Here is a 24,867-nt window from a genome sequence, read left to right as displayed (position 1 = left end):
AGCAACTTTTCAACTACTTATTACTTTGCAACTACTTAGCATGTTAGCTAACCCTTTCCCTAGCCCTAACCCTAACCTTTTTAGATAACCCTTCCCCTAACCTTAACCCTTTAACCTAACTCCTTAAACTTAACCCTATCCTTAACTCTAACCCCTAGCCTAGCTAATGTTAGCCATCTAGCTAACATTAGCCACCTAGCTAGAATTCGTAACATATTATACATTTTGCAAATTCGTAACAGATAATACAAATTGTAATTCGGAACATATCATACGAAATGTAACATATCATACTAAATGGAGTGTCTCGGGTTTACATACAGAATAATACAAAATGCTCTGCGAACAGGTTGTTCTTTCTGTGCCCCCAAATGTTCGGATGTAGCCTACTACTAAAGTTACCAGGTTGTTAGCTAGCTAGCTAGCTAATGAGGCAACATGACTGGACAAAATGTAAAAAATAAATTTAAAAAAATGCCTCTGAAGTAGTTTTAGAACATGGTTTATGAATGTGAAATGCGGCCTGCCAATCCGCCATGGGAAGAAAAAATACATTGCGCCGGTACTATGGGTCATTTGAACTGTTTGGGCAAGCCGTTTTTGCTCTAGTAATGGTACCACCATGATAACTAATATGCGCTCGCTTTTTTCCCTAGCTCGCACACAACAGCGTGATGAAGCAATTACATTACAACAATTATTATCTCCATAACTTTTTTTTTTTTTTTCTAGGCACACTGGTGCTCCCAATTTTTTTTAATTCCAGGTCGCACAGCAAAAATATTTAGGAGCATATTCTTTCAAAATGGTTGCACTTTAGATATACTACACACTGTATTAATGCTACACACTGTATTCCATGAGTGAGAAACCTACAAGCCAAGTATAGACCATATTATTGTGTTCCCTGCAGGTTATGGAGAACTGGCTCTTTTAGTGTTTCTCCAGCAGGTTTCCTCAAGGAGAATGACTCCACTTCTACGTCAAAGATAATACAACAAAAACACTACAGTAAACTGTAAATACTATTGTATACTATATTAATATCTTGCAAAAAAAAAACACTGTAGTGAATACAACAGTAAAATCCACACAAAAAAAACTGTTTGTAATAAATAACTATTACAGAATGTCTGGGATTCCGAGATCCTCATTCTGTTAGATCCCCTGAAGAGTAAAAGGTCTTACATTGCACTGACATATCCATCACAACCATTCTCTCGCCAACCTCACTGACCTGCAACCAAAGACCCCAGAGGCCCTGAGCCTGAAATCACTCCCCCATTACGATGGAACAGCTCATCAGAACAGCAAGAACAACAGAGGAGGAGGAGGAGGAGGAGGAGGAGGAGGAAGAGGAAGAGGAGGAGGATACATAGCCTACTGCTGAGGGGATTCAGTACATCTCGCTTGCAGAAGGAGGCCTCGTCATGTCACTCACAGTTGGCTGTCAGAGATATGGGTCTGCCAAATAGGAAAAATAAGACGTGGGGATTTTTATTTATATTTTTTACATAAGTCGATATTCTCAGTCGAATTTGGACCTCACTCAGTGCATATGGGCAGCTATTTAAATTGTACCAGTTCCCTCTTATGTAAATGTAGATAGCCCTCAACTCCCACCGAGCGTTTAGCCATTTATTTTGATTAGGGCTGTATTTATAAGATAAGTCCCTCAAGTCAGCGCTGTGGGTAGGGAACCAAATGAAGTCTGTTTGATAATAATAAACTGGGAAATATCTGCTTGTCAATTAATTAATGCTTTCCAGTCTATGTTCCCTTTTCATTTACCAGGGCCTGGCTGTCTGGGCCTGGCTGTCTGGGCCTGGCTGTCTGGGCCTGGCTGTCTGGGCCTAGCTGTCTGGGCCTGGCTGTCTCTCGGTTGACAAATACCCCCAGTGCCCCATTGAATATCCAAACAGTAAAACACACTGGCAGTCTGGGAAGAGACCCCTCAAAGGTCCCTACTGTAGTTTATAGTTCAGCCACTACTGTAATTTATAGTTCAGCCACTACTGTAATTTATAGTTCAGCCCCTACTGTAGTTTATAGTTCAGCCACTACTGTAGTTTATAGTTCAGCCACTACTGTAGTTTATAGTTCAGCCCCTACTGTAGTTTATAGTTCAGCCACTACTGTAGTTTATAGTTCAGCCCCTACTGTAGTTTATAGTTCAGCCCCTACTGTAGTTTATAGTTCCCTACTGTAGTTTATAGTTCAGCCCCTACTGTAGTTTATAGTTCCCTACTGTAGTTTATAGTTCAGCCACTACTGTAATTTATAGTTCAGCCCCTACTGTAATTTATAGTCCCTACTGTAGTTTATAGTTCAGCCACTACTGTAATTACAGTTCCCTACTGTAGTTTATAGTTCCGCCTGTACTGTAGTTTAGTTCAGCCCCTACTGTAATTATAGTGCCCTACTGTAGTTTATAGTTCCCTACTGTAGTTTATAGTTCTGCCACTACTGTAGTTTATAGTTCAGGCCCTACTGTAATTATAGTTCCCTACTATAGTTTATAGTTCGGCCTGTACTATAGTTTATAGTTCAGCCACTACTGTAGTTTATAGTTCAGCCACTACTGTAATTTATAGTTCCCTACTGTAGTTTATAGTTCAGCCATTAATGTATTTATAATTCAGCCACTACTGTAATTTATAGTTCCCTACTGTAGTTTATAGTTCAGCCACTACTGTAATTTATAGTTCCCTACTGTAGTTAATAGTTCAGCCACTAATGTATTTATAATTCAGCCAGTACTGTAATTTATAGTTCAGCCACTACTGTATTTTCATGTACTGGTTAATATCAGGAAGCATGTCTGGCAGCTTGAAGATTCAAATCGTTTTTTGTGTTTCTTTTTTACTTTAAGTCATACCTCCATGTGTGACAACAAAGACAAAGTTTGTGGTCAAAATTCGGCGTACTCTTCATTCGAAGAGGATGTGCACTTCAGTGTTACAATACAATTTATTCGAGTAACATAGTTGAATTGTCAATTACACAAACATATACCATAAATCACACACTGCACTTTTTTTTTTTAATACTATAATAATTTTGTTCTTTGCATTCCACATCATGTTCAATCATGTAAAAAAAAAAAAAAAAAATGTTGGGGGTCATATCCCACTTATTTTCTCCCTCTGTCTCAAGAACGATGCGTTTCTATCAGTGACGCCTTATGCAATGGAACCAGTGTCCATGTGATCTTTAAACAGGTGTTCGGTCTCCTCAGAGAAAGTGACCCACAATCCATTTGGCAATGTCTCTCACTCAAAGGGCGAGATAAGACACTGGCTCTCAGTGCTTTTGAACACAACATCACATCTGCATTCCATTGTCCCTGGAGTAGTCGTGCCATATTTAGTCTAGTTAAGCATCAATGGTGCTCCACAAAAAAAAAAAAAAATGCTTTGAACTGCACATATTTAATATCACTACAGTATAATTTTTTTTCTGGAAATGCCCGTAAGCATCAACAAAATAAATCTAAACAGCAGTAAATACACTAAAGCACGATTGTGACCTCTCAAACGGGAGATAAGTGTGTCAATATTTTGATATTCCAGTGCTGCATTTCAATATGCCACGCAGGCTATGCTGCTGTTTAACCTCTCATAGTGTATTATAGAGTCCTTTCAGAATATACTGTGTATCTTTCACCTTGTTCTCTCGACCCTCTCTCCTTCCATGACGTGTCCATAGATCAAAGGGAGACATGGTGTGCCAGGCAGTCTGGCAGATGAAGACCCCAACATCAAGGCCGCCGTGAGCGGTAAGTCAGTACGCCTCGCCTCCACCATCGCCAAAAACCCCCCTCCATCCTCTACATCTTACCAAACCATCATGCTCCACAGATCGGCATCGGATCCAGGATGACTAATCCTGTGTGTGTGTGTGTGTGTGTGTGTGTGTGTGTGTGTTGTTGTTCAGAAGAAAAAAAAACACCCAATTTTTTTTTATCAGAATTGCCATTCGAAAGACATGTACAGTATGTGATAGAGTGGCCATATATTAAATGTCTGTTTCTACTGTCCCTTTGGCACCACATATACTGTTTCTCCTCCTGAACCCATCTCAGATACTCATCATGGCTTTCTGTCTGTCTTACTCCGTCCGTCTGTCTGTCTTACTCCATCTGTCTGTCTTACTCCGTCCGTCTGTCTGTCTTACTCCATCTGTCTGTCTTACTCCATCTGTCTGTCTGTCTTACTCCATCTGTCTGTCTTACTCCATCTGTCTGTCTATCTTACTCCATCTGTCTGTCTTACTCCATCTGTCTGTATGTCTTACTCCATCTGTCTGTCTTACTCCGTCTGTCTGTCTTACTCCATCTGTCTGTCTGTCTTACTCCATCTGTCTGTCTTACTCCATCTGTCTGTCTGTCTTACTCCATCTGTCTGTCTTACTCCATCTGTCTGTCTATCTTACTCCATCTGTCTGTCTGTCTTACTCCATCTGTCTGTCTTACTCCGTCTGTCAGTTACCCTACAGTACACACAGTCATTTACCCTACAGTACATACAGTCAGTTACCCTACAGTACATACAGTCATTTACCCTACAGTACATACAGTCATTTACCCTACAGTACATACAGTCAGTTACCCTACAGTACATTCAGTCAGTTACCCTACAGTACATTCAGTCAGTTACCATACAGTACATTCAGTCAGTTACCCTACAGTACATACAGTCAGTTACCCTACAGTACATACAGTCATTTACCCTACAGTACATACAGTCAGTTACCCTACAGTACATTCAGTCAGTTACCCTACAGTACATTCAGTCAGTTACCATACAGTACATTCAGTCAGTTACCCTACAGTACATACAGTCAGTTACCCTACAGTACATTCAGTCAGTTACCCTACAGTACATACAGTCAGTTACCCTACAGTACATACTGTCAGTTACCCTACAGTACATACAGTCAGTTACCCTACAGTACATTCAGTCAGTTACCCTACAGTACATACAGTCAGTTACCCTACAGTACATTCAGTCAGTGACCCTACAGTACATACAGTCAGTTACCCTACAGTACATTCAGTCAGTTACCCTACAGTACATACAGTCAGTTACCCTACAGTACATACAGTCAGTTACCCTACAGTACATACTGTCAGTTACCCTACAGTACAGTACATTCAGTCAGTTACCCTACAGTACATATAGTCAGTTACCCTACAGTACATTCAGTCAGTTACCCTACAGTAGATAGTCAGTTACCCTACAGTAGATAGTCAGTTACCCTACAGTACATATAGTCAGTTACCCTACAGTACATACAGTCAGTTACCCTACAGTACATATAGTCAGTTACCCTACAGTACATTCAGTCAGTTACCCTACAGTAGATAGTCAGTTACCCTACAGTACATATAGTCAGTTACCCTACAGTACATACAGTCAGTTACCCTACAGTAGATAGTCAGTTACCCTACAGTAGATAGTCAGTTACCCTACAGTACATACAGTCATTTACCCTACAGTACATTCAGTCAGTTACCCTACAGTACATACAGGCAGTTACCCTACAGTACATACTGTCAGTTACCCTACAGTACATACAGTCAGTTACCCTACAGTACATTCAGTCAGTTACGCTACAGTACATACAGTCAGTTACCCTACAGTACATTCAGTCAGTTACCCTACAGTACATACAGTCAGTTACCCTACAGTACATACAGTCAGTTACCCTACAGTACATACTGTCAGTTACCCTACAGTACAGTACATTCAGTCAGTTACCCTACAGTACATATAGTCAGTTACCCTACAGTACATTCAGTCAGTTACCCTACAGTAGATAGTCAGTTACCCTACAGTACATATAGTCAGTTACCCTACAGTACATACAGTCAGTTACCCTACAGTACATATAGTCAGTTACCCTACAGTACATTCAGTCAGTTACCCTACAGTAGATAGTCAGTTACCCTACAGTACATATAGTCAGTTACCCTACAGTACATACAGTCAGTTACCCTACAGTAGATAGTCAGTTACCCTACAGTAGATAGTCAGTTACCCTACAGTACATACAGTCAGTTACCCTACAGTACATACAGTCATTTACCCTACAGTACATTCAGTCAGTTACCCTACAGTACATACAGGCAGTTACCCTACAGTACATACAGTCAGTTACCCTACAGTATATGCAGTCAGTTACCCTACAGTACATGCAGTCAGTTACCCTACAGTACATTCAGTCAGTTACCCTACAGTACATACAGTCATTTACCCTACAGTACATACAGTCAGTTACCCTACAGTACATACAGTCAGTTACCCTACAGTATATACAGTCAGTTACCCTACAGTACATATAGTCAGTTACCCTACAGTACATATAGTCAGTTACCCTACAGTACATACAGTCAGTTACCCTACAGTAGATAGTCAGTTACCCTACAGTACATACAGTCAGTTACCCTACAGTAGATACAGTCAGTTACCCTACAGTACATTCAGTCAGTTACCCTACAGTACATACAGTCAGTTACCCTACAGTACATACAGTCAGTTACCCTACAGTACATTCAGTCAGTTACCCTACAGTAGATAGTCAGTTACCCTACAGTACATACAGTCATTGACCCTACAGTACATACAGTCAGTTACCCTACAGTATATGCAGTCAGTTACCCTACAGTACATACAGTCATTTACCCTACAGTACATACAGTCAGTTACCCTACAGTACATTCAGTCAGTTACCCTACATTACATTCAGTCAGTTACCCTACAGTACATACAGTCAGTTACCCTACAGTACATACAGTCAGTTACCCTACAGTACATTCAGTCAGTTACCCTACAGTACATACAGTCAGTTACCCTACAGTACATACAGTCAGTTACCCTACAGTACATTCAGTCAGTTACCCTACAGTACATACAGTCAGTTACCCTACAGTACATTCAGTCAGTTACCCTACAGTACATTCAGTCAGTTACCCTACAGTACATACAGTCAGTTACCCTACAGTACATACAGTCAGTTACCCTACAGTACATTCAGTCAGTTACCCTACAGTACATACAGTCAGTTACCCTACAGTACATTCAGTCAGTTACCCTACAGTACATACAGTCATTTACCCTACAGTACATTCAGTCAGTTACCCTACAGTACATACAGTCAGTTACCCTACAGTACATACAGTCAGTTACCCTACAGTACATACAGTCAGTTACCCTACAGTACATACAGTCAGTTACCCTACAGTACATACAGTCAGTTACCCTACAGTACATTCAGTCAGTTACCCTACAGTACATTCAGTCAGTTACCCTACAGTACATACAGTCAGTTACCCTACAGTACATTCAGTCAGTTACCCTACAGTACATACAGTCATTTACCCTACAGTACATTCAGTCAGTTACCCTACAGTACATACAGTCAGTTACCCTACAGTACATACAGTCAGTTACCCTACAGTACATACAGTCAGTTACCCTACAGTACATTCAGTCAGTTACCCTACAGTACATACAGTCAGTTACCCTACAGTACATACAGTCAGTTACCCTACAGTACATTCAGTCAGTTACCCTACAGTACATACAGTCAGTTACCCTTGGCATTAAACTGTGAATTTCTTGTAATCACTGATATACTCTCTTGCTGTAAAATCTATAACAGCTGTTAAGACACTCTTTGAGGGAAATTGAAGTTTTATAAAAGTTGTTTATTGTTTTATTTTTAGAGGTTTTTGATTAGAAAGAAACAGCTCCCTCCAGGAGCGGCTGCAAATCATTTTTACAACCAGTTTGTTTGTTCTTCATTTCATGCAGCCCGGTTTAACTTCAAGATAAAGATAGTTTACTTTTTAGTTTCCATTGTTGTCATTGTAGGAAGCATGCCTCCACTGTATTCTTCAGCGTGTTCTATTGGGTTGAACAGCGTGTTCTATTGGGTTGAACAGCGTGTTCTATTGGGTTGAACAGCGTGTTCTATTGGGTTGAACAGCGTGTTCTATTGGGTTGAACAGCGTGTTCTATTGGGTTGAACAGCGTTTTCTATTGGGTTGAACAGCGGGTTCTATTGCGTTGAACAGCGGGTTCTATTGGGTTGAACAGTGTTTTCTATTGGGTTGAACAGCGTGTTCTATTGGGTTGAACAGCAGGTACTATTGGGTTGAACAGCGTTTTCTATTGGGTTGAACAGCGGGTACTATTGGGTTGAACAGCGTTTTATATTGGGTTGAACAGCTGGTTTTATTGGGTTGAATAGCGCGTTCTATTGGGTTGAAAAGCGTTTTCTATTTGGTTGAACAGCTGGTTTTATTGGGTTCAACAGCATGTTCTATTGGGTTGAACAGCGTTTTCTATTGGGTTGAACAGCGTTTTCTATTGGGTTGAACATCATTCTCTATTGGGTTAAAAAAACAGCGGGTTCTATTGAATTAAACAGCGTGTTATATTGGGTTGAACAGCGCGTTCTATTGGGTTGAACAGCGCATTCTATTGGGTTGAACAGCGCTTTGTATTGGATTGAACAGCGCGTTCTATTGGGTTGAACAGCATTTTCTATTGGGTTGAACAGCGTGTTCTGTTGGGTTCAACAATGTGTTCTATTGAGTTGAACAGCATGTTCTATTGGGTTGAACAGCGTGTTCTATTGGGTTGAACAGCGTGTTCTATTGGGTTGAACAGCGTTTTCTATTGGGTTGAATAGCGTTCTCTATTGGGTTAAAAAACAGCGGGTTCTATTGAATTGAACAGCGTGTTCTATTGGGTTGAACAGCGCGTTCTATTGGGTTGAACAGCACGTTCTATTGGGTTGAACAGCGCTTTCTATTGGGTTGAACAGCGCGTTCTATTGGGTTGAACAGCGGGTACTATTGGGTTGAACAGCGCGTTCTATTGGGTTGAACAGCGGGTACTATTGGGTTGAACAGCGTGTTCTATTGGGTTGAACAGCGTGTTATATTGGGTTGAACAGCATTTTCTATTGGGTTGAACAGCGTGTTCTATTGGGTTGAACAGCGTGTTCTTTTGGGTTGAACAGCGTGTTCTGTTGGGTTCAACAATGTGTTCTATTGGGTTGAACAGCATGTTCTATTGGGTTGAACAGCATGTTCTATTGGGTTGAACAGCGGGTTTTATTGGGTTGAACAGCGCGTTCTATTGGGTTGAGCAGCGTGTTCTATTGGGTTGAACAGCGCGTTCTATTGGGTTGAGCAGCGCGTTCTATTGGGTTGAACAGCGTTTTCTATTGGGTTGAACAGCGTTCTCTATTGGGTTAAAAAACAGCGGGTTCTATTGAATTGAACAGCGTGTTCTATTGGGTTGAACAGCGCGTTCTATTGGGTTGAACAGCGCGTTCTATTGGGTTGAACAGCGCGTTCTATTGGGTTGAACAGCGCGTTCTATTGGGTTGAACAGCGCGTTCTATTGGGTTGAACAGCGCGTTCTATTGGGTTGAACAGCGTGTTCTATTGGGTTGAACAGCGTGTTCCATTGGGTTGAACACACTAAAGGATACAATATTATTTCTCAGAGTAGATTGTCTGCTTGTGACATTGGAGTTGGGTTCATTAAATCTACTATCAGCATTTTGTATATAAAAAAAACAACATTGTTTGGACACAAGAATGCGATGTTTACTGTTTACTACAATGCCTGCAGTAGCTACTCAGTCATAACTCATAACTAAATCACAACCAAGAATGCATTTTTTCCTAGAGCTGCTGAAAGTGAAGGCTGGCCATGTTGTGTTTTCAAGGTGATCCAGTGAGATTTACAGCACATCTGACAACCACACTGAATTAAAAAGGAGCATGCAATTTGTATAGGAGTTGGAGCCTGTGTGTGTGTGTGTGTGTGTGTGTGTGTGTGTGTGTGTGTGTGTGTGTGTGTGTGTGTGTGTGTGTGTGTGTGAATAAGTGCACACCACGCGCCTGTGCTCTGAAACACCAGCAACAGATAACAGATGGTCCCCCTGCATTAAAAGTGTTTTATTTCCCTACAGAAACCAGATATGTCAAAAATAAGCCTGTGCAACATTAGTCATTTGCAATATTCATGCCCGTGCCCTCTATCGGTTCTCCTCTTCACAGCGATAATACCACCAATCCAAATCTCCTAAGGAACTAGGAACTAGGAACTAGGACCTAGGCGAAAGGGAGGTAAGCGGAAACAACATGCCCTCAGCTGAACTGGGCAAAAAGGCTCACGTGGCCATAATGGACAGGCTTTTTTTCTGGTCACTTAAGTTAGCATGCAAGGCACAGTTTAAAGGAGCAGCTCTGTAGATGAATCGTACATGTTCACGGCTTGTAATGCATCCTCCCCCCCCCAGCCCTCCATCCCCCTTAACCTAAACCACTGGACCGCCCTCCTCTGGGCTTTGCTCAGCCCAGCTACTCCACCGTGGAGGACTCGTGGCAGCTCTCCTCCACTCCTCCTCTCCTCTCCAGTAACCTCTCCTCCACTCCCCCTCTCCTCTCCAATACCTCTCCTCTCCAGTAACCTCTCCTCCACTCCTCCTCTCCTCTCCAATACCTCTACTCCTCCACTCCTCCTCTCCAGTACCTCTCCTCCACTCCTCCTCTCCTCTCCAGTAACCTCTCCACTCCTCCTCTCCTCTCCAGTAACCTCTCCTCCACTCCTCCTCTCCTCTCCAGTAACCTCTCCACTCCTCCTCTCCTCTCCAGTACCTCTCCTCCACACCTCCTCTCCTCTCCAGTAACCTCTCCTCTCCAGTACCTCTCCTCCACTCCTCCTCTCCTCTCCAGTAACCTCTCCTCCACTCCTCCTCTCCTCTCCAGTACCTCTCCTCCACTCCTCCTCTCCTCTCGAATACCTCTCCTCCACTCCTCCTCTCCTCTCCAGTAACCTCTCCTCAACTCCTCCTCTCCTCTCCAATACCTCTCCTCCTCTCCTCTCCAGTAACCTCTCCTCCACTCCTCCTCTCCTCTCCAGTACCTCTCCTCCACTCCTCCTCTCCTCTCCAGTAACCTCTCCTCCACTCCTCCTCTCCTCTCCAATACCTCTCCTCCACTCCTCCTCTCCAGTAACCTCTCCTCCACTCCTCCTCTCCTCTCCAGTACCTCTCCTCCACTCCTCCTCTCCTCTCCAATACCTCTCCTCCACTCCTCCTCTCCTCTCCAATACCTCTCCTCAACTCCTCCTCTCCAGTAACCTCTCCTCCACTCCTCCTCTCCTCTCCAATACCTCTCCTCCACTCCTCCTCTCCAGTAACCTCTCCTCCACTCCTCCTCTCCTCTCCAGTAACTTCTCCTCCACTCCTCCTCTCCTCTCCAGTAACCTCTCCTCCACTCCTCCTCTCCTCTCCAGTAACCTCTCCTCCACTCCTCCTCTCCTCTCCAGTACCTCTCCTCCACTCCTCCTCTCCTCTCCAGTAACCTCTCCTCCACTCCTCCTCTCCAGTAACCTCTCCTCCACTCCTCCTCTCCTCTCCAGTACCTCTCCTCTCCAGTACCTCTCCTCCACTCCTCCTCTCCTCTCCAGTACCTCTCCTCCACTCCTCCTCTCCTCTCCAGTAACCTCTCCTCCACTCCTCCTCTCCTCTCCAGTACCTCTCCTCCACTCCTCCTCTCCTCTCCAGTAACCTCTCCTCCACTCCTCCTCTCCTCTCCAGTAACCTCTCCTCCCTCCTCCTCTCCTCTCCAGTACCTCTCCTCCTCCTCCTCTCCAGTAACCTCTCCTCCACTCCTCCTCTCCTCTCCAGTAACCTCTCCCTCCACTCCTCCTCTCCTCTCCAGTAACCTCTCCCTCCTCCTCCTCTCCTCTCCAATACCTCTCCTCCACTCCTCCTCTCCAGTAACCTCTCCTCCACTCCTCCTCTCCTCTCCAGTAACCTCTCCTCCACTCCTCCTCTCCTCTCCAGTAACCTCTCCTCCACTCCTCCTCTCCTCTCCAGTAACCTCTCCTTCACTCCTCCTCTCCTCTCCATCCTTCCTCTCACACCCTACCATTCTTCTTCCTCTCCCCCTACCATCCTTCCTCTCTCACCCTACCATCCTTCCTCTCTCACCCTACCATCCTTCCTCTCTCACCCTACCATCCTTCTTCTCTCCCCCTACCATCCTTCCTCTCGCTCCCTACCATCCTTCTTCTCTCCCCCTACCATCCTTCCTCTCGCTCCCTACCATCCTTCTTCTCTCACCCTACCATCCTTCCTCTCGCTCCCTACCATCCTTCTTCTCTCACCCTACCATCCTTCCTCTCGCTCCCTACCATCCTTCTTCTCTCACACTACTATCCTTCCTGTCTCACCCTACCATCCTTCCTCTCTCACCCTACCATCCTTCCTCTCGCACCCTACCATCCTTCCTCTCTCACCTTACCATCCTTCCTCTCGCTCCCTACCATCCTTCCTCTCGCGCCCTACCATCCTTCTTCTCTCGTGCCCTACCATCCTTCCTCTCTCGTCCTACCATCCTTCCTCTCTCGTCCTACCATCCTTCCTCTCTCACCCTACCATCTTTCCTCTCGCACCCTACCTTCCTTCCTCTCTCACCCTACCATCCTTCCTCTCTCACCCTACCTTCCTTCCTCTCTCACCCTACCTTCCTTCCTCTCTCACCCTACCATCCTTCCTCTCTCACCCTACCTTCCTTCCTCTCTCACCCTACCTTCCTTCCTCTCTCCCCCGACCGTCCTTCGTCTCTCACCCTACCATCCTTCCTCTCTCACCCTACCATCCTTCCTCTCTCACCCTACCATCCTTCCTCTCTCACCCACCATCATTCGTCTCTCACCCTACCATCCTTCCTCTCTCACCCTACCATCCTTCCTCTCGCCCTACCATCCTTCCTCTCTCACCCTACCATCCTTCCTCTCTCATTCTACCATCCTTCCTCTCTCACCCAACCAACCTTCCTCTCTCACCCACCACCCTTTTTCTCTCAAACTAACATCCTTCCTCTCTCATTCTACCATCCTTCCTCTCTAACCATACCATCCTTCCTTTCTCACCCTACCATCCTTTCTCTCTCACCTGACCATCCTTTCTCTCTCACCCTACCATCCTTCTTCTCTCACTCTACCATCTTTCCTCTCTCACCCTACCATCCTACCTCTCTCACCCTACCCTCCTACCTCTCTCACCCTACCATCCTTCCTCTCTCACTCTACCATCCTTCCTCTCTCACTCTACCATCCTTCCTCTCTCCCCTACCATCCTTCTTCTCTCACCCTACCATCCTTCCTCTCTCACCCTACCATCCTTCCTCTCTCACCCTACCATTCTTCTTGTCTCACTCTACCATCCCTCCTCTCACTCCCTACCATCCTTCCTCTCGCGCCCTACCATCCTTCTTCTCTCGTGCCCTACCATCCTTCCTCTCTCGTCCTACCATCCTTCCTCTCTCACCCTACCATCTTTCCTCTCGCACCCTACCTTCCTTCCTCTCTCACCCTACCATCCTTCCTCTCTCACCCTACCTTCCTTCCTCTCTCACCCTACCTTCCTTCCTCTCTCACCCTACCATCCTTCCTCTCTCACCCTACCTTCCTTCCTCTCTCACCCTACTTTCCTTCCTCTCTCCCCCTACCGTCCTTCGTCTCTCCCCCTACCATCCTTCCTCTCTCACCCTACCATCCTTCCTCTCTCACCCAACCATCCTTCCTCTCGCCCTACCATCCTTCCTCTCTCACCCTACCATCCTTCCTCTCTCACCCTACCATCCTTCCTCTCTAATCCTACCATCCTTCCTCTCTCACCCTACCATTCTTCCTCTCGCCCTACCATCCTTCCTCTCTCACCCTACCATCCTTCCTCTCTCATTCTACCATCCTTCCTCTCTCACCCAACCAACCTTCCTCTCTCACCCACCACCCTTTTTCTCTCAAACTAACATCCTTCCTCTCTCATTCTACCATCCTTCCTCTCTAACCATACCATCCTTCCTTTCTCACCCTACCATCCTTTCTCTCTCCACCTGACCATCCTTTCTCTCTCACCCTACCATCCTTACTCTCTAACTCTACAATCCTTCCTCTCTCCCCTACCATCCTTCCTCTCTCACCCTACCATCCTTCCTCTCTCACCCTACCATCCTTCCTCTCTCACCCTACCATCCTTCCTCTCTCCCCCTACCATCCTTCCTCTCTCGCCCTACCATCCTTCCTCTCTCACCCTACCATCCTTCTTCTCTCACACAACCATCCTTCCTCACTCACACTACCATCCTTCCTCTCTCACCTTACCATCCTTCCTCTCTCACCCTACCCTCCTTCCTCTCTCACCTTACCATCCTTCCTCTCTCACCCTACCATCATTCCTCTCTCACCCAACCATCCTTCCTCTCGCCCTACCATCCTTCCTCTCTCACCCTACCATCCTTCCTCTCTCACCCTACCATCCTTCCTCTCTAATCCTACCATCCTTCCTCTCTCACCCTACCATTCTTCCTCTCGCCCTACCATCCTTCCTCTCTCACCCTACCATCCTTCCTCTCTCATTCTACCATCCTTCCTCTCTCACCCAACCAACCTTCCTCTCTCACCCACCACCCTTTTTCTCTCAAACTAACATCCTTCCTCTCTCATTCTACCATCCTTCCTCTCTAACCATACCATCCTTCCTTTCTCACCCTACCATCCTTTCTCTCTCACCTGACCATCCTTTCTCTCTCACCCTACCATCCTTACTCTCTAACTCTACAATCCTTCCTCTCTCCCCTACCATCCTTCCTCTCTCACCCTACCATCCTTCCTCTCTCACCCTACCATCCTTCCTCTCTCACCCTACCATCCTTCCTCTCTCCCCCTACCATCCTTCCTCTCTCGCCCTACCATCCTTCCTCTCTCACCCTACCATCCTTCTTCTCTCACACAACCATCCTTCCTCACTCACACTACCATCCTTCCTCTCTCACCTTACCATCCTTCCTCTCTCACCCTACCCTCCTTCCTCTCTCACCTTACCATCCTTCCTCTCTCACCCTACCCTCCTTCCTCTCTCACCCTACCCTCCTTCCTCTCTCACCCTACCCTCCTTCCTCTCTCACCCTACCCTCCTTCCTCTCTCACCCTACCCTCCTTCCTTTCTTACCCTACCCTCCTTCCTCTCTCACCCTACCCTCCTTCCTCTCTCACCCTACCATCATTTTTATTTATCTCTCTCTCTCTCTCTCTCTCTCTGCTGCCATTCTTGTCCTTGGTGATGCGCCTGAGCGTGCATCATTATCAGCTCTGAATTAACCATCCGCTCAGTCTGCAGCCCAGGGCCTGGTGCATGTTTTTATACCCCCGAAAATAGGAATTCTGAGTAGCAGTTTTCTCACTCTGGCACCGGTCCCTCCTGATCAGGGTTAATGCATGGCAGCATGCATGAATGTGGGGGGGGAAAAAACGACCGGCATCAGCGCTGCTTATCGCGCAAATGCAATATAATTTATTCGGGGATATGCAAATCGAAAATCACTCTGCCTTGTTTACCGAAGGGACCTGCTGATTCAGAGTGTGAAAAGAGGAGTAGGAGGAACAATCAAAACCAAACAAATCCATGTGCATGTATGAAGGCGCCCTGGCTAATTTAATTGGATTTCTTTAAGCGTCGGAAATGGAGGGTGTGTGACTGATGTTTTTTGCCATTTCAAGGCCACAAAGACAGTGTTAATTACTGACAGGCTACATTCTGGCCACAAAGTGCCTTGGTTTTACTACGTTTGACTGTTTACCACCACTCTTATGAAGGCATATGGCTGGGATGTTGCTAGGCCCAAAACTGTACCTGCCATAATTAAATGGATATCCCTGTAATAATCTACCATGCATAGTGACATACAGGACATCTACCATGCATAGTGACATGGAATGGACCAAACAGGACATATTTAGTTATCTAGTTATCAAACAGAGCAGGGCTATGACCAGCATAAGAAGCTAATGCACATGCAGAGTTTCTAAGGCGTCAGGGGTTAGAGTAGGATTAGATTTAATAGCACATCCTAGTTACTTGACTATTTTGAAAACCCTGTAGGGACACCTTTATTACACCTATGCTCATCCAACGCTTGTCAAGTCAACTGACAAAAGAACCTCAAGTTGTCAACATGACCTTTACTAGCAGACTCAAGCTGAACGAGCCCAAGGCGGAATACCTTACGCTAACCCCAAAAGAGTACATGCAACATCCAAACTCAGTTTCTCTCCTCCTTCCTGCTCCCTCTCTTTATTGTCCTCCTCCAGGTGATGAATCGTCCAGGGGCTAGCCACATGTTGGGAATGCGAGATGTGTGCTGAGCGTCCACGCTAGTCAATTAGCCACCCCACAGACAGGATAGGACCCTCCTCCGTCACTTAATTAGACCGTTACACTGAGCTGTGGCAAAGCCCCAGCGCCACCTACATGCTCGCCTTCAAATCTCGCCTTCACATCTTGCATTCACATGCTCGCCTTCACATCTCACATTCACATGCTCGCCTTCACATCTCAACTTCACATATCGCCTTCACATCTTGCCTTCACATGCTTGCCTTCACATCTCAACTTCACATATCGTCTTCACATCTTGCCTTCACATGCTCACCTTCACATCGCTCCTTCACATGCTCACCTTTACTTGCTCACCTTCACATCTCGCCTTCACATGCTCATTTTCACATGCTCATCTTCACATCTCGCTTTCACATTTTACATTTACATTTTAGTCATTTAGCAGACACTCTTATCCAGAGCGACTTACAGTTAGTGAGTGCATACATTTTTCATACTGGCCCCCCGTGGGAATCGAACCCACAACCCTGGCGTTGCAAGCGCCATTCTCTACCAACTGAGCTATATGCCCACCGTCACATCTCGACTTCACATGCTCACCTTCACATCTCGCTTTCACATGCTCACTTTCACATCTCACCTTAACATGTTCACCTTCACATCATACCTTCACATGCTCACCTTCACATCTCGCCTTCACATGCCTACCTTCACATGCTTACCTTCACATCTCACATTCACATCTCACCACTTTTTCACCTTCACATCTTACTTTCACGTCACCTTCACATGCTCAACTTCACATCTCAACTTCACATGCTCACCTTCACATCTCGACTTCACATGCTCACCTTCACATATCACCTTCTCATGCTCATCTTCACCTCACCTTCACATGCTTATCTTCACATCTTCCCTTCACATGCTCACCTTCCTTCACATGCTCATCTTCACATCGCCTTCACATGCTCACCTTCACATCTCGACTTCACATGCTCATTTTCACATCTCGACTTCACATGCTCACCTTCACATCTCAACTTCCCATGCTCAGCTTCACATCTTACCTTCACATGCTCATCTTCACATCTCGACTTCACATGCTTACCTTCACATCTCGCCTTCTCATGCTCAGCTTCACCTCGCCTTCACATGCTCATCTTCACATCTCACCTTCACATCTCGACTTCACATGCTCAACTTCACATCTTGCCTTCTCATGCTCAGCTTCACCTTGCCTTCACATGCTTACCTTCACATCTTGCCTTCACATGCTCAACTTTCTTCACATGCTCATCTTCACATCGCCTTCACATGCTCACCTTCACATCTCGACTTCACATGCCCACCTTCACATCTCGCCTTCTCATGCTCAGCTTCACCTCGCCTTCACATGCTTACCTTCACATCTTGCCTTCACATGCTCACCTTCCTTCACATGCTCATTTTCACATCGCCTTCACATGCTCGCCTTCACATGCTCGCCTTCACATCTTACCTTCACATGCTCAACTTCACATCTTGCCTTCACATCTTACCTTCACATGCTCATCTTCACATCTTGCCTTCACATCTAGCCTTCACATGCTCACATCCACATCTCACCTTCACATCTTACCTTCCCATGCTTACCTTCACATCTCGCCTTCACATGCTCACCTTCACATCTTGTCTTCACATCTTACCTTCACATGCTCACCTTCACATATTTCCTTCACATCTAGCCTTCACATCCTGCCTTCACATGCTCGCCTTTAGCATCCCTCCTCTCACTTCTCTGCGCCTTTTTCATTTCCTGCTCCAGAATGTTTATGTAATCCATTTAAACTTTGTGTGTCTATTTATAAGGATTTTGACAATTGTTACGTAATGCAGGAAAGGGAAGTAGCTGTGACCTGGATTTGGGAATTCATTGGTACTCGAGTTTGTGCAGGGAGTCGGAGACGACTGGAGAAACTGATGTTGTGATGCGATGGAGTGTGTGGTGTCGTTGAGGGCTGTGGGAAAATATTATTCAATAATATGTTTCAGTTATTTGATGTGGACTCATTTACTAATTAGTTGGTCTACGTTTGGAACAATGATTGTCGTCATATCACAAGACCGCATCAGACGATGGAGTGTTCTGACGTTGCTTTTGAGTAGCGCTAAGGAACGGTCGACTGAAAAGCAGATTTGTCTGCGCAAACATATTTTCTCAGTGAGGAAATGTGTTGTTTGTGTTGCCAAAGGGCACCATTACATACAGTGGCTTATTGATAGAGTATTACAGCATAGTTCTCCATGAGTACACTGTAACACACCACTACATACCAGTCCTATGGGATACTGTTATTTGGGCATCCCTACAACAGATCCAAAGAACAGCATAGAAAAGCCTAATGAATCAGAATCCCATTCTATTTGTAGAACCGCTTTTTCTCACCGTACTGGTCGTCACATTTAATCTCTCCTTCATCTTCTTGCGGCTCTGAAACCATCTCATAAGTTAGAGACATTTCCTGATTCCCCACTGGAAGCGTTTTGTTTTCTCAACAGAGGGCTGTGTTTGTATTTCCGGTTGAGTCCCGCCAAAGACAACAATTATCTCCTTTCCACAAGAATCTCTTAAGGCCACATAATGGTGAGCTGAGCTCAGAAAAGGAACCGTTCCGAGCGAGCTCCCTCTGGATAAGGGGAAATATATATTTTAGCACTGAAAGAAGGAAACACTGACATTATGTACTGTAGCACGGCTGAGGCAAACAGAAGGGAATCCTAACATGGCCAGTCATTTTGTTCACTATAAAAAAACGATTATACCTCGAGGACAGAATGCTTTAGACAGTACAGGAAATGACTCGACTTCTGAAGGTGCAACGAGTATCGATCCGTGACCTTCTCAGTGTGTACCTGTCAGACTTGTGTTTGGTCAGCTTCGTGTGTCTAACAGTGTCCCTCGATATGCATGTATGCATGAACGCAGTGGATATGCAGTCATTTAAACATGTATACAAGAACTAAGACACATTATTATTTTAGGACTTGGTGACACTTGAGGGACCCAGGCGAAATGTCAACATTAGCATTACATGGGCACCTGACATAAATATTCATTTATTTAGAACTGACATGTGTGGGACCCTTGTTTTAAGGTCAATTGGAGGTTATATTGACGGAGGTCCGTTCACTTTAATGTCAGCTATTGGCATATTGATCTCATAGCTCTTCAGTCTTAAGAAGAACATGGATTTTAGTCACACTAGGCTAGACCATGTGATGTCTCGCTTGCCTGCTTTATGATTGACAATGAATGTATGCATTTTCTGCTATCGTTTGATAAGAGAACCCTTTGCCATTTTGTTGTGCTTTTTGTACTCTTGGCATCTGTCTCCATTGTACATGATGAGGTGGAGGCATTGTGGCAGAGATGGTTTTCTCGCCTTCCGTGACACATTTCTCTGTATTCAGACACTCTGCCACAGTCTTGTAATGTACCAGAATAAATAGATTCTTGGAAATCCATTTTTAGGTCCTTTATTGTAAATAATGAATGGCTGTGGTAAGTAAATTATGATGCAAGCGCTGCAGAGATTTGCACTTTTGTCTAAGCAATTCAGAACCAACCCATCCACACACACACACACACACACACACACACACACACACACACACACACACACACACACACCGTGGATGAACACAGTACACACATACACACATAAAGGGCTACTTTAAAGGGCATTTGTCCACAAGATGATATATATAATGTGCCTCGAAATTCTCAAAAGAGTAAAGTAGACAGAGGAGCACTTTTCAGTCGTTAAATACAGCACAGTTTAAGACAAGTTGAAAGGTTTCAAAAGACTAACCATGGGTAGTGAACGCTTCTGTAGAAGATGCTCGTATACAGCGAGCACACTTTTGGTGCAGCTATATCTACATTTTGGTCATTTAGCAGATTTGGTCGGTGCATTCAACTAAGGTAGATACAACAGCCACATATCACTGTCGTAGCAAGTGGAAACGTTCCTTAATAAAGCAGCTATCAGCGTAGCTATCGGCGCAGCTATCGGCGTAGCTATCAGCGCAGCTATCAGCGTAGCTATCAGCGCAGCTATCAGCGTAGCTATCAGCGCAGCTATCAGCGTAGCTATCAGCGCAGCTATCAGCGTAGCTATCAGCGTAGCTATCAGCGTAGTCTGTAACCGTAAGTGCAAGCAGGGAAAGTACAATGGTAAGCTTGTTTTGGGGACTCAATAATAATACAATAAAAAGTAACAATAACGAGGCTATATACAGGGGGTACCGGCACCGAGTCAATGTGCGGGGGTACAGGTTAGTCGGTAATTTGTACATGTAGGTAGGGGTAAAGTGAATATGCATATATGATAAACAGCGAGTAGCAGCTGTAGGTGGGGGGGGTGGGGTGTCAATGTAAATAGTCCGGGTGGCCATTTGATTAATTGTTCAGCAGTCTTATGGCTTGGAGGTAGAAGCTGTTAAGGAGCCTTTTGGACCTAGACTTGGCACTCCAGTACCACTTGCTGTGCGGTAGCAGAGAGAACAGTCTATGACTTGGGTGACTGGAGTCTTTGACAATTTGACACCGCCTAGTATATAGGTCCTGGATGGCAGGAAGCTTGGTCCCAGTGATGTACTGGTCCGTACGCACTACCCTCTGTAGCGTCTTATGGTCAGATGCCGAGCAGTTGCTATACCAGGCGGTGATGCAACCGGTCAGGATGCTCTCGATGGTGCAGCTGTAGAACTTTTGGAGGATCTGGGGACCCATGCCAAATCTTTTCCGTCTCCTGAGGGGGAAAAGGTTTTGTTGTGCCCTCTTCACGACTGTCTTGGTGTGTTTGGACCATGATACTTTGTTGATGATGTGGACACCAAGGAACTTGAAACTCTCGACCCGCTCCACTTCAGCCCCATCGATGTTAATGGGGGCCTGTTCGGCCCTCCTTTTCCTGTAGTCCACGATCAGCTCCTTTGTCTTGCTCACATTGAGGGAGGGGTTGTTATCGTGGCACCACACTGACAGGTCTCTGACCTCCTCCCTATAGGCTGTCACATCGTTGTCGTTGATCAGGCCTACCACTGTTGTGTTGTCAGCAAACTTAATGATGGTGTTGGAGTCGTGCTTGGCCACGCAGTCGAGGGTGAACAGGGAGTACAGGAGGGGACTAAGCACGCACCCCTGAGGGGCCCCCGTGTTGAGGATCAGCGTGGCAGATGTGTTGTTGCCTACCCTTACCACCTGGGGGCGGCCCGTCAGGAAGTCCAGGATCCAGTTGCAGAGGGAGGTGTTTAGTCCCAGGGTCCTTAGCTTAGTGATGAGCTTGGAGGGCACTATGGTGTTGAATGCTGAGCTGTAGTCAATGAACAGCATTCTCACATAGGTGTTCCTTTTGTCCAGGTGGGAAAGGGCACTGTGGAGTGCGATTGAGATTGTGTCATCTGTGGATCTGTTGGGGCGGTATGTGAATTGGAGTGGGGTCAAGGGTTTCTGGGATGATGGTGTTGATGTGAGCCACGACCAGCCTTTCAAAGCACTTCATGGCTACCGACGTGAGTGCTACGGGGCGGTAGTCATTTAGGCAGGTTACCTTCGCTTTCTTGGGCACAGGGACTGTGGTCACTAACGGTTACCTTTTCAAGTAATGCACGCGCTAGAAAATATGCTCTGTCAGGTTTTAAGATTATATTTTTTTTAAATGAAAGTAGCAACGAGTATTATAGAGAGTAATACAAGGCGTTACTTTTCCGTGCAATATAGTAATATTGTAACGTAAAATGCGTTAGCTTTTTTTTACATGTAACGTGTAATTACTTTTTCAAGTAAACAAATCCCAACACTGGTTGGATGTAATGCTCATACACAGGCCTAGTTTAGCATGTTTAGCATGTTTTAGTATGGAGTGATCGCTAATAGTTATCTGTGTCATGAAGTTGACACTTTCCCACACTATTTCATTGCTAGTCCCGTGCGTAATCACCTGAAAACGTTCACACCTGGACTTCAGCTGTGGGACAACCTTACTGACCAGACGTAAAAACATACTCGAATGCACAAAACAGACCCAACGTTCAACTATAAACACCTTTGATGTGTCACGTCTGTCGTTACGAGACTAGACAGTGGTCGTCTCATGTCAAGTCTATGTCGTTACAAGACTAGACAGTGGTCGTCTCATGTCGTCTATGTCGTTACAAGACTAGACAGTGGTCGTCTCATGTCACACGTCTATGTCGTTACAAGACTAGACAGTGATCTTTTGTTTGCTCAACAACCACACAGACATCTTTATACATGTTGTTCTCTTGCTGTGAGAAAGCTGTTTACCTCCCCTTGTCTGCGAGAGCATCACGTTTAACTTCCTTCCTCCGAGTTCACCCACTTCCATGTGAGAGGTGTCACATTTGTTATGACAAAGACGTAATTGGCTGTTAAAAAGCAGAGGCATTCTCCAGGTTATTTTGAGATTTCAGCGAGCTGCAATATATGCATGCAATAGAAACGAAACTATTCATAGGATATGGCACGTCTGGGCAACACAAGTATCATTGTAAAAACAGGCCACCTTTCCTTATTGTGGTCAATAATTATCCTTAAGCGATTGTGCGGTGCCTCGTGGGTCGCAGAAGAGGCTCTGTAAACCATTTTGAAGAGGTCTCGCTATCTGTGGACATCCCATGAATCAGTGGGGTTCATAGTCCATATTCCCACCACTATGCTCTCGCCTAACTGACTGAGAAAACGGGTCCTTTTTTTTGTAGATGTTGTCATATATGAACAGTACAGTGCTAATCTGTTGAGGTCATACCTTCCACGATGCTATTACTGTCTTATTCGCATCTTTCCTTAGAGGTCAGACCTTGGCTCTTACTAGGTTGAATTGCTTGGAGGCAGAAGTTAATTTCCAACTCAACAGAGACAAATGACTTTCCCCGTGACCTCCCGCGCTCACCGGCATAACAAAATGATTGGTGCATTTCGAGGGAGACAAGCACAGTAAATATCTTTCATTTAGCAGTGGTTGTTCGTTATCCGGCGGAATGAATAGATTTGATTTGATAACAGTGATTATTATGTTCTGTAAGCCTTGTATAATACACAGCACCTTTTTTCTTCTTCAGCGTTCTATCCTTTCAAACGGGCAGATTGGATCTCAGATGAAGGCATTCATTGTTGCTGAGTGTTTTCTCACAATCTTATAAGGGCCCTGAAGGTTTTTTTTTTGTTTGGACACGTGAGAAAGTAATTTGAATTGTATATTTATCCCTCAGTGAGAGTTTCCACTGCGGCTGGAGCCTCCCGTTGTTTTTTGTTAGTTTTTTTATTCAATGAAAATCCTTGTACTTTTAGAATTATCAACAGTTTGATAATTCTGAGACTTAAAAATGAGTTTTAAGAAAGTCACACAATTGGCTTTACTTATGACCCAAAACAGGAAGTGCAGGAAGTGTGACTCTACTGAAGGACAAAGAGTGGCGTGTGTGTTCAATGACAACCCTACGTGTACTAATTTTGTATTCAGCCATTATAAAATTAGTCGTTCAGTCGTGTGGTCAGGTGCCAATCGGCTCAGAACAGGGCAGCATGGCTGGCCCTTGGATGTACACAGAGAGCTAACATTAATAATGTGCATGTCAACCTCTCCTGGCTCAAAGTGGAGGAGAGATTTACTTCATCACTACTTGTATTTGTGAGAGGTGTTGACATGTTGAAAGCACCGAGCTGTCTGTTTGAACTACTGGCACACTGCTCGGACACCCATGCATACCCCACAAGACATGCCACCAGTGGTCTCTTCACAGTCCCCAAGTCCAGAACAGACTATGGGAGGCGCACAGTACTACATTGAGCCATGATGCAAGCAGTAAAATTAGATTAAAAATAAAATAAAAAACAGATAGAAATGCACCTTATGGAACAGCGTGGACTGTGAAGAGACACAAACATAGGCACAGACACATGCACACACACACGATAAGATACGCACTATACACACACATACACATGGATTTTGTGTTGTAGATATGTGGTAGTAGAGTAGGGGCCTGAGGGCACACACTTAATATGTTGTGAAATCTGTTGTAAATGTAATATGTTGTGAAAAATGTTGTAAATGTATTGTAACGTTTTTAAAATTGTATAACTGCCTTAATTTTGCCGGACCCCAGGAAGAGTAGCTGCTGCCTTGGCAGGAACTAATGGGGATCCCTAATCAATACAAATATACAAATACATGACGTGTTTATGTGGAGAGATGAAAAACCCATGTACACCCCATACCAGCAGAGGCTGAGCTCCTGTATGTAGGTCTATCATGATAATTCCATTATTCCATTAAATATTCCATCATTCCCAAACCCTTTGTATCAGCTACAGGTTTTTTTTTTGTGTGACATTTAACAGGAATTGACATTCATAAAGCCATTCTCCACCATCAACTGTCGTTTAGCTTGATTATTGTCATATTGCCATGCAAGTCTGTACAAATGTATTAGCTGGAATTAGCTGAAATGTTAATGTAAAGTCACACTTGCATAAGTATTATTTAGGAATCCTAAATAAGAATGGGCAAAAATGAATGAAACTGTGTAGTTGATAGGTATATATATTTCAAGGAAGGTATGTATATTTAACCATACTATATGTAA

The 24,867-nt window shown here is 44.8% G+C and overlaps 1 protein-coding gene across 1 annotated transcript in view; it reads left to right on the top strand.

The window, feature by feature from the left end:
* Positions 1-24,867, top strand: part of LOC121571048 (glucosidase 2 subunit beta) — a 257,435-nt gene that overhangs the window by 93,663 nt on the left and 138,905 nt on the right. Inside the window, exon 10 of the mRNA XM_041882290.2 lies at positions 3,709-3,778. Within this exon, the coding sequence (XP_041738224.1) occupies positions 3,709-3,778 (70 nt within the window). The remainder of the gene's footprint in view (positions 1-3,708; positions 3,779-24,867) is intronic.

This window comes from Coregonus clupeaformis, unplaced genomic scaffold (assembly GCF_020615455.1).
Source record: "Coregonus clupeaformis isolate EN_2021a unplaced genomic scaffold, ASM2061545v1 scaf0154, whole genome shotgun sequence".
In the NCBI taxonomy this organism is placed as follows: domain Eukaryota; kingdom Metazoa; phylum Chordata; class Actinopteri; order Salmoniformes; family Salmonidae; genus Coregonus; species Coregonus clupeaformis.
The sequence above is the reverse complement of the archived record's forward strand: the minus strand, read 5'-3'. Positions and strand labels throughout refer to the sequence as shown.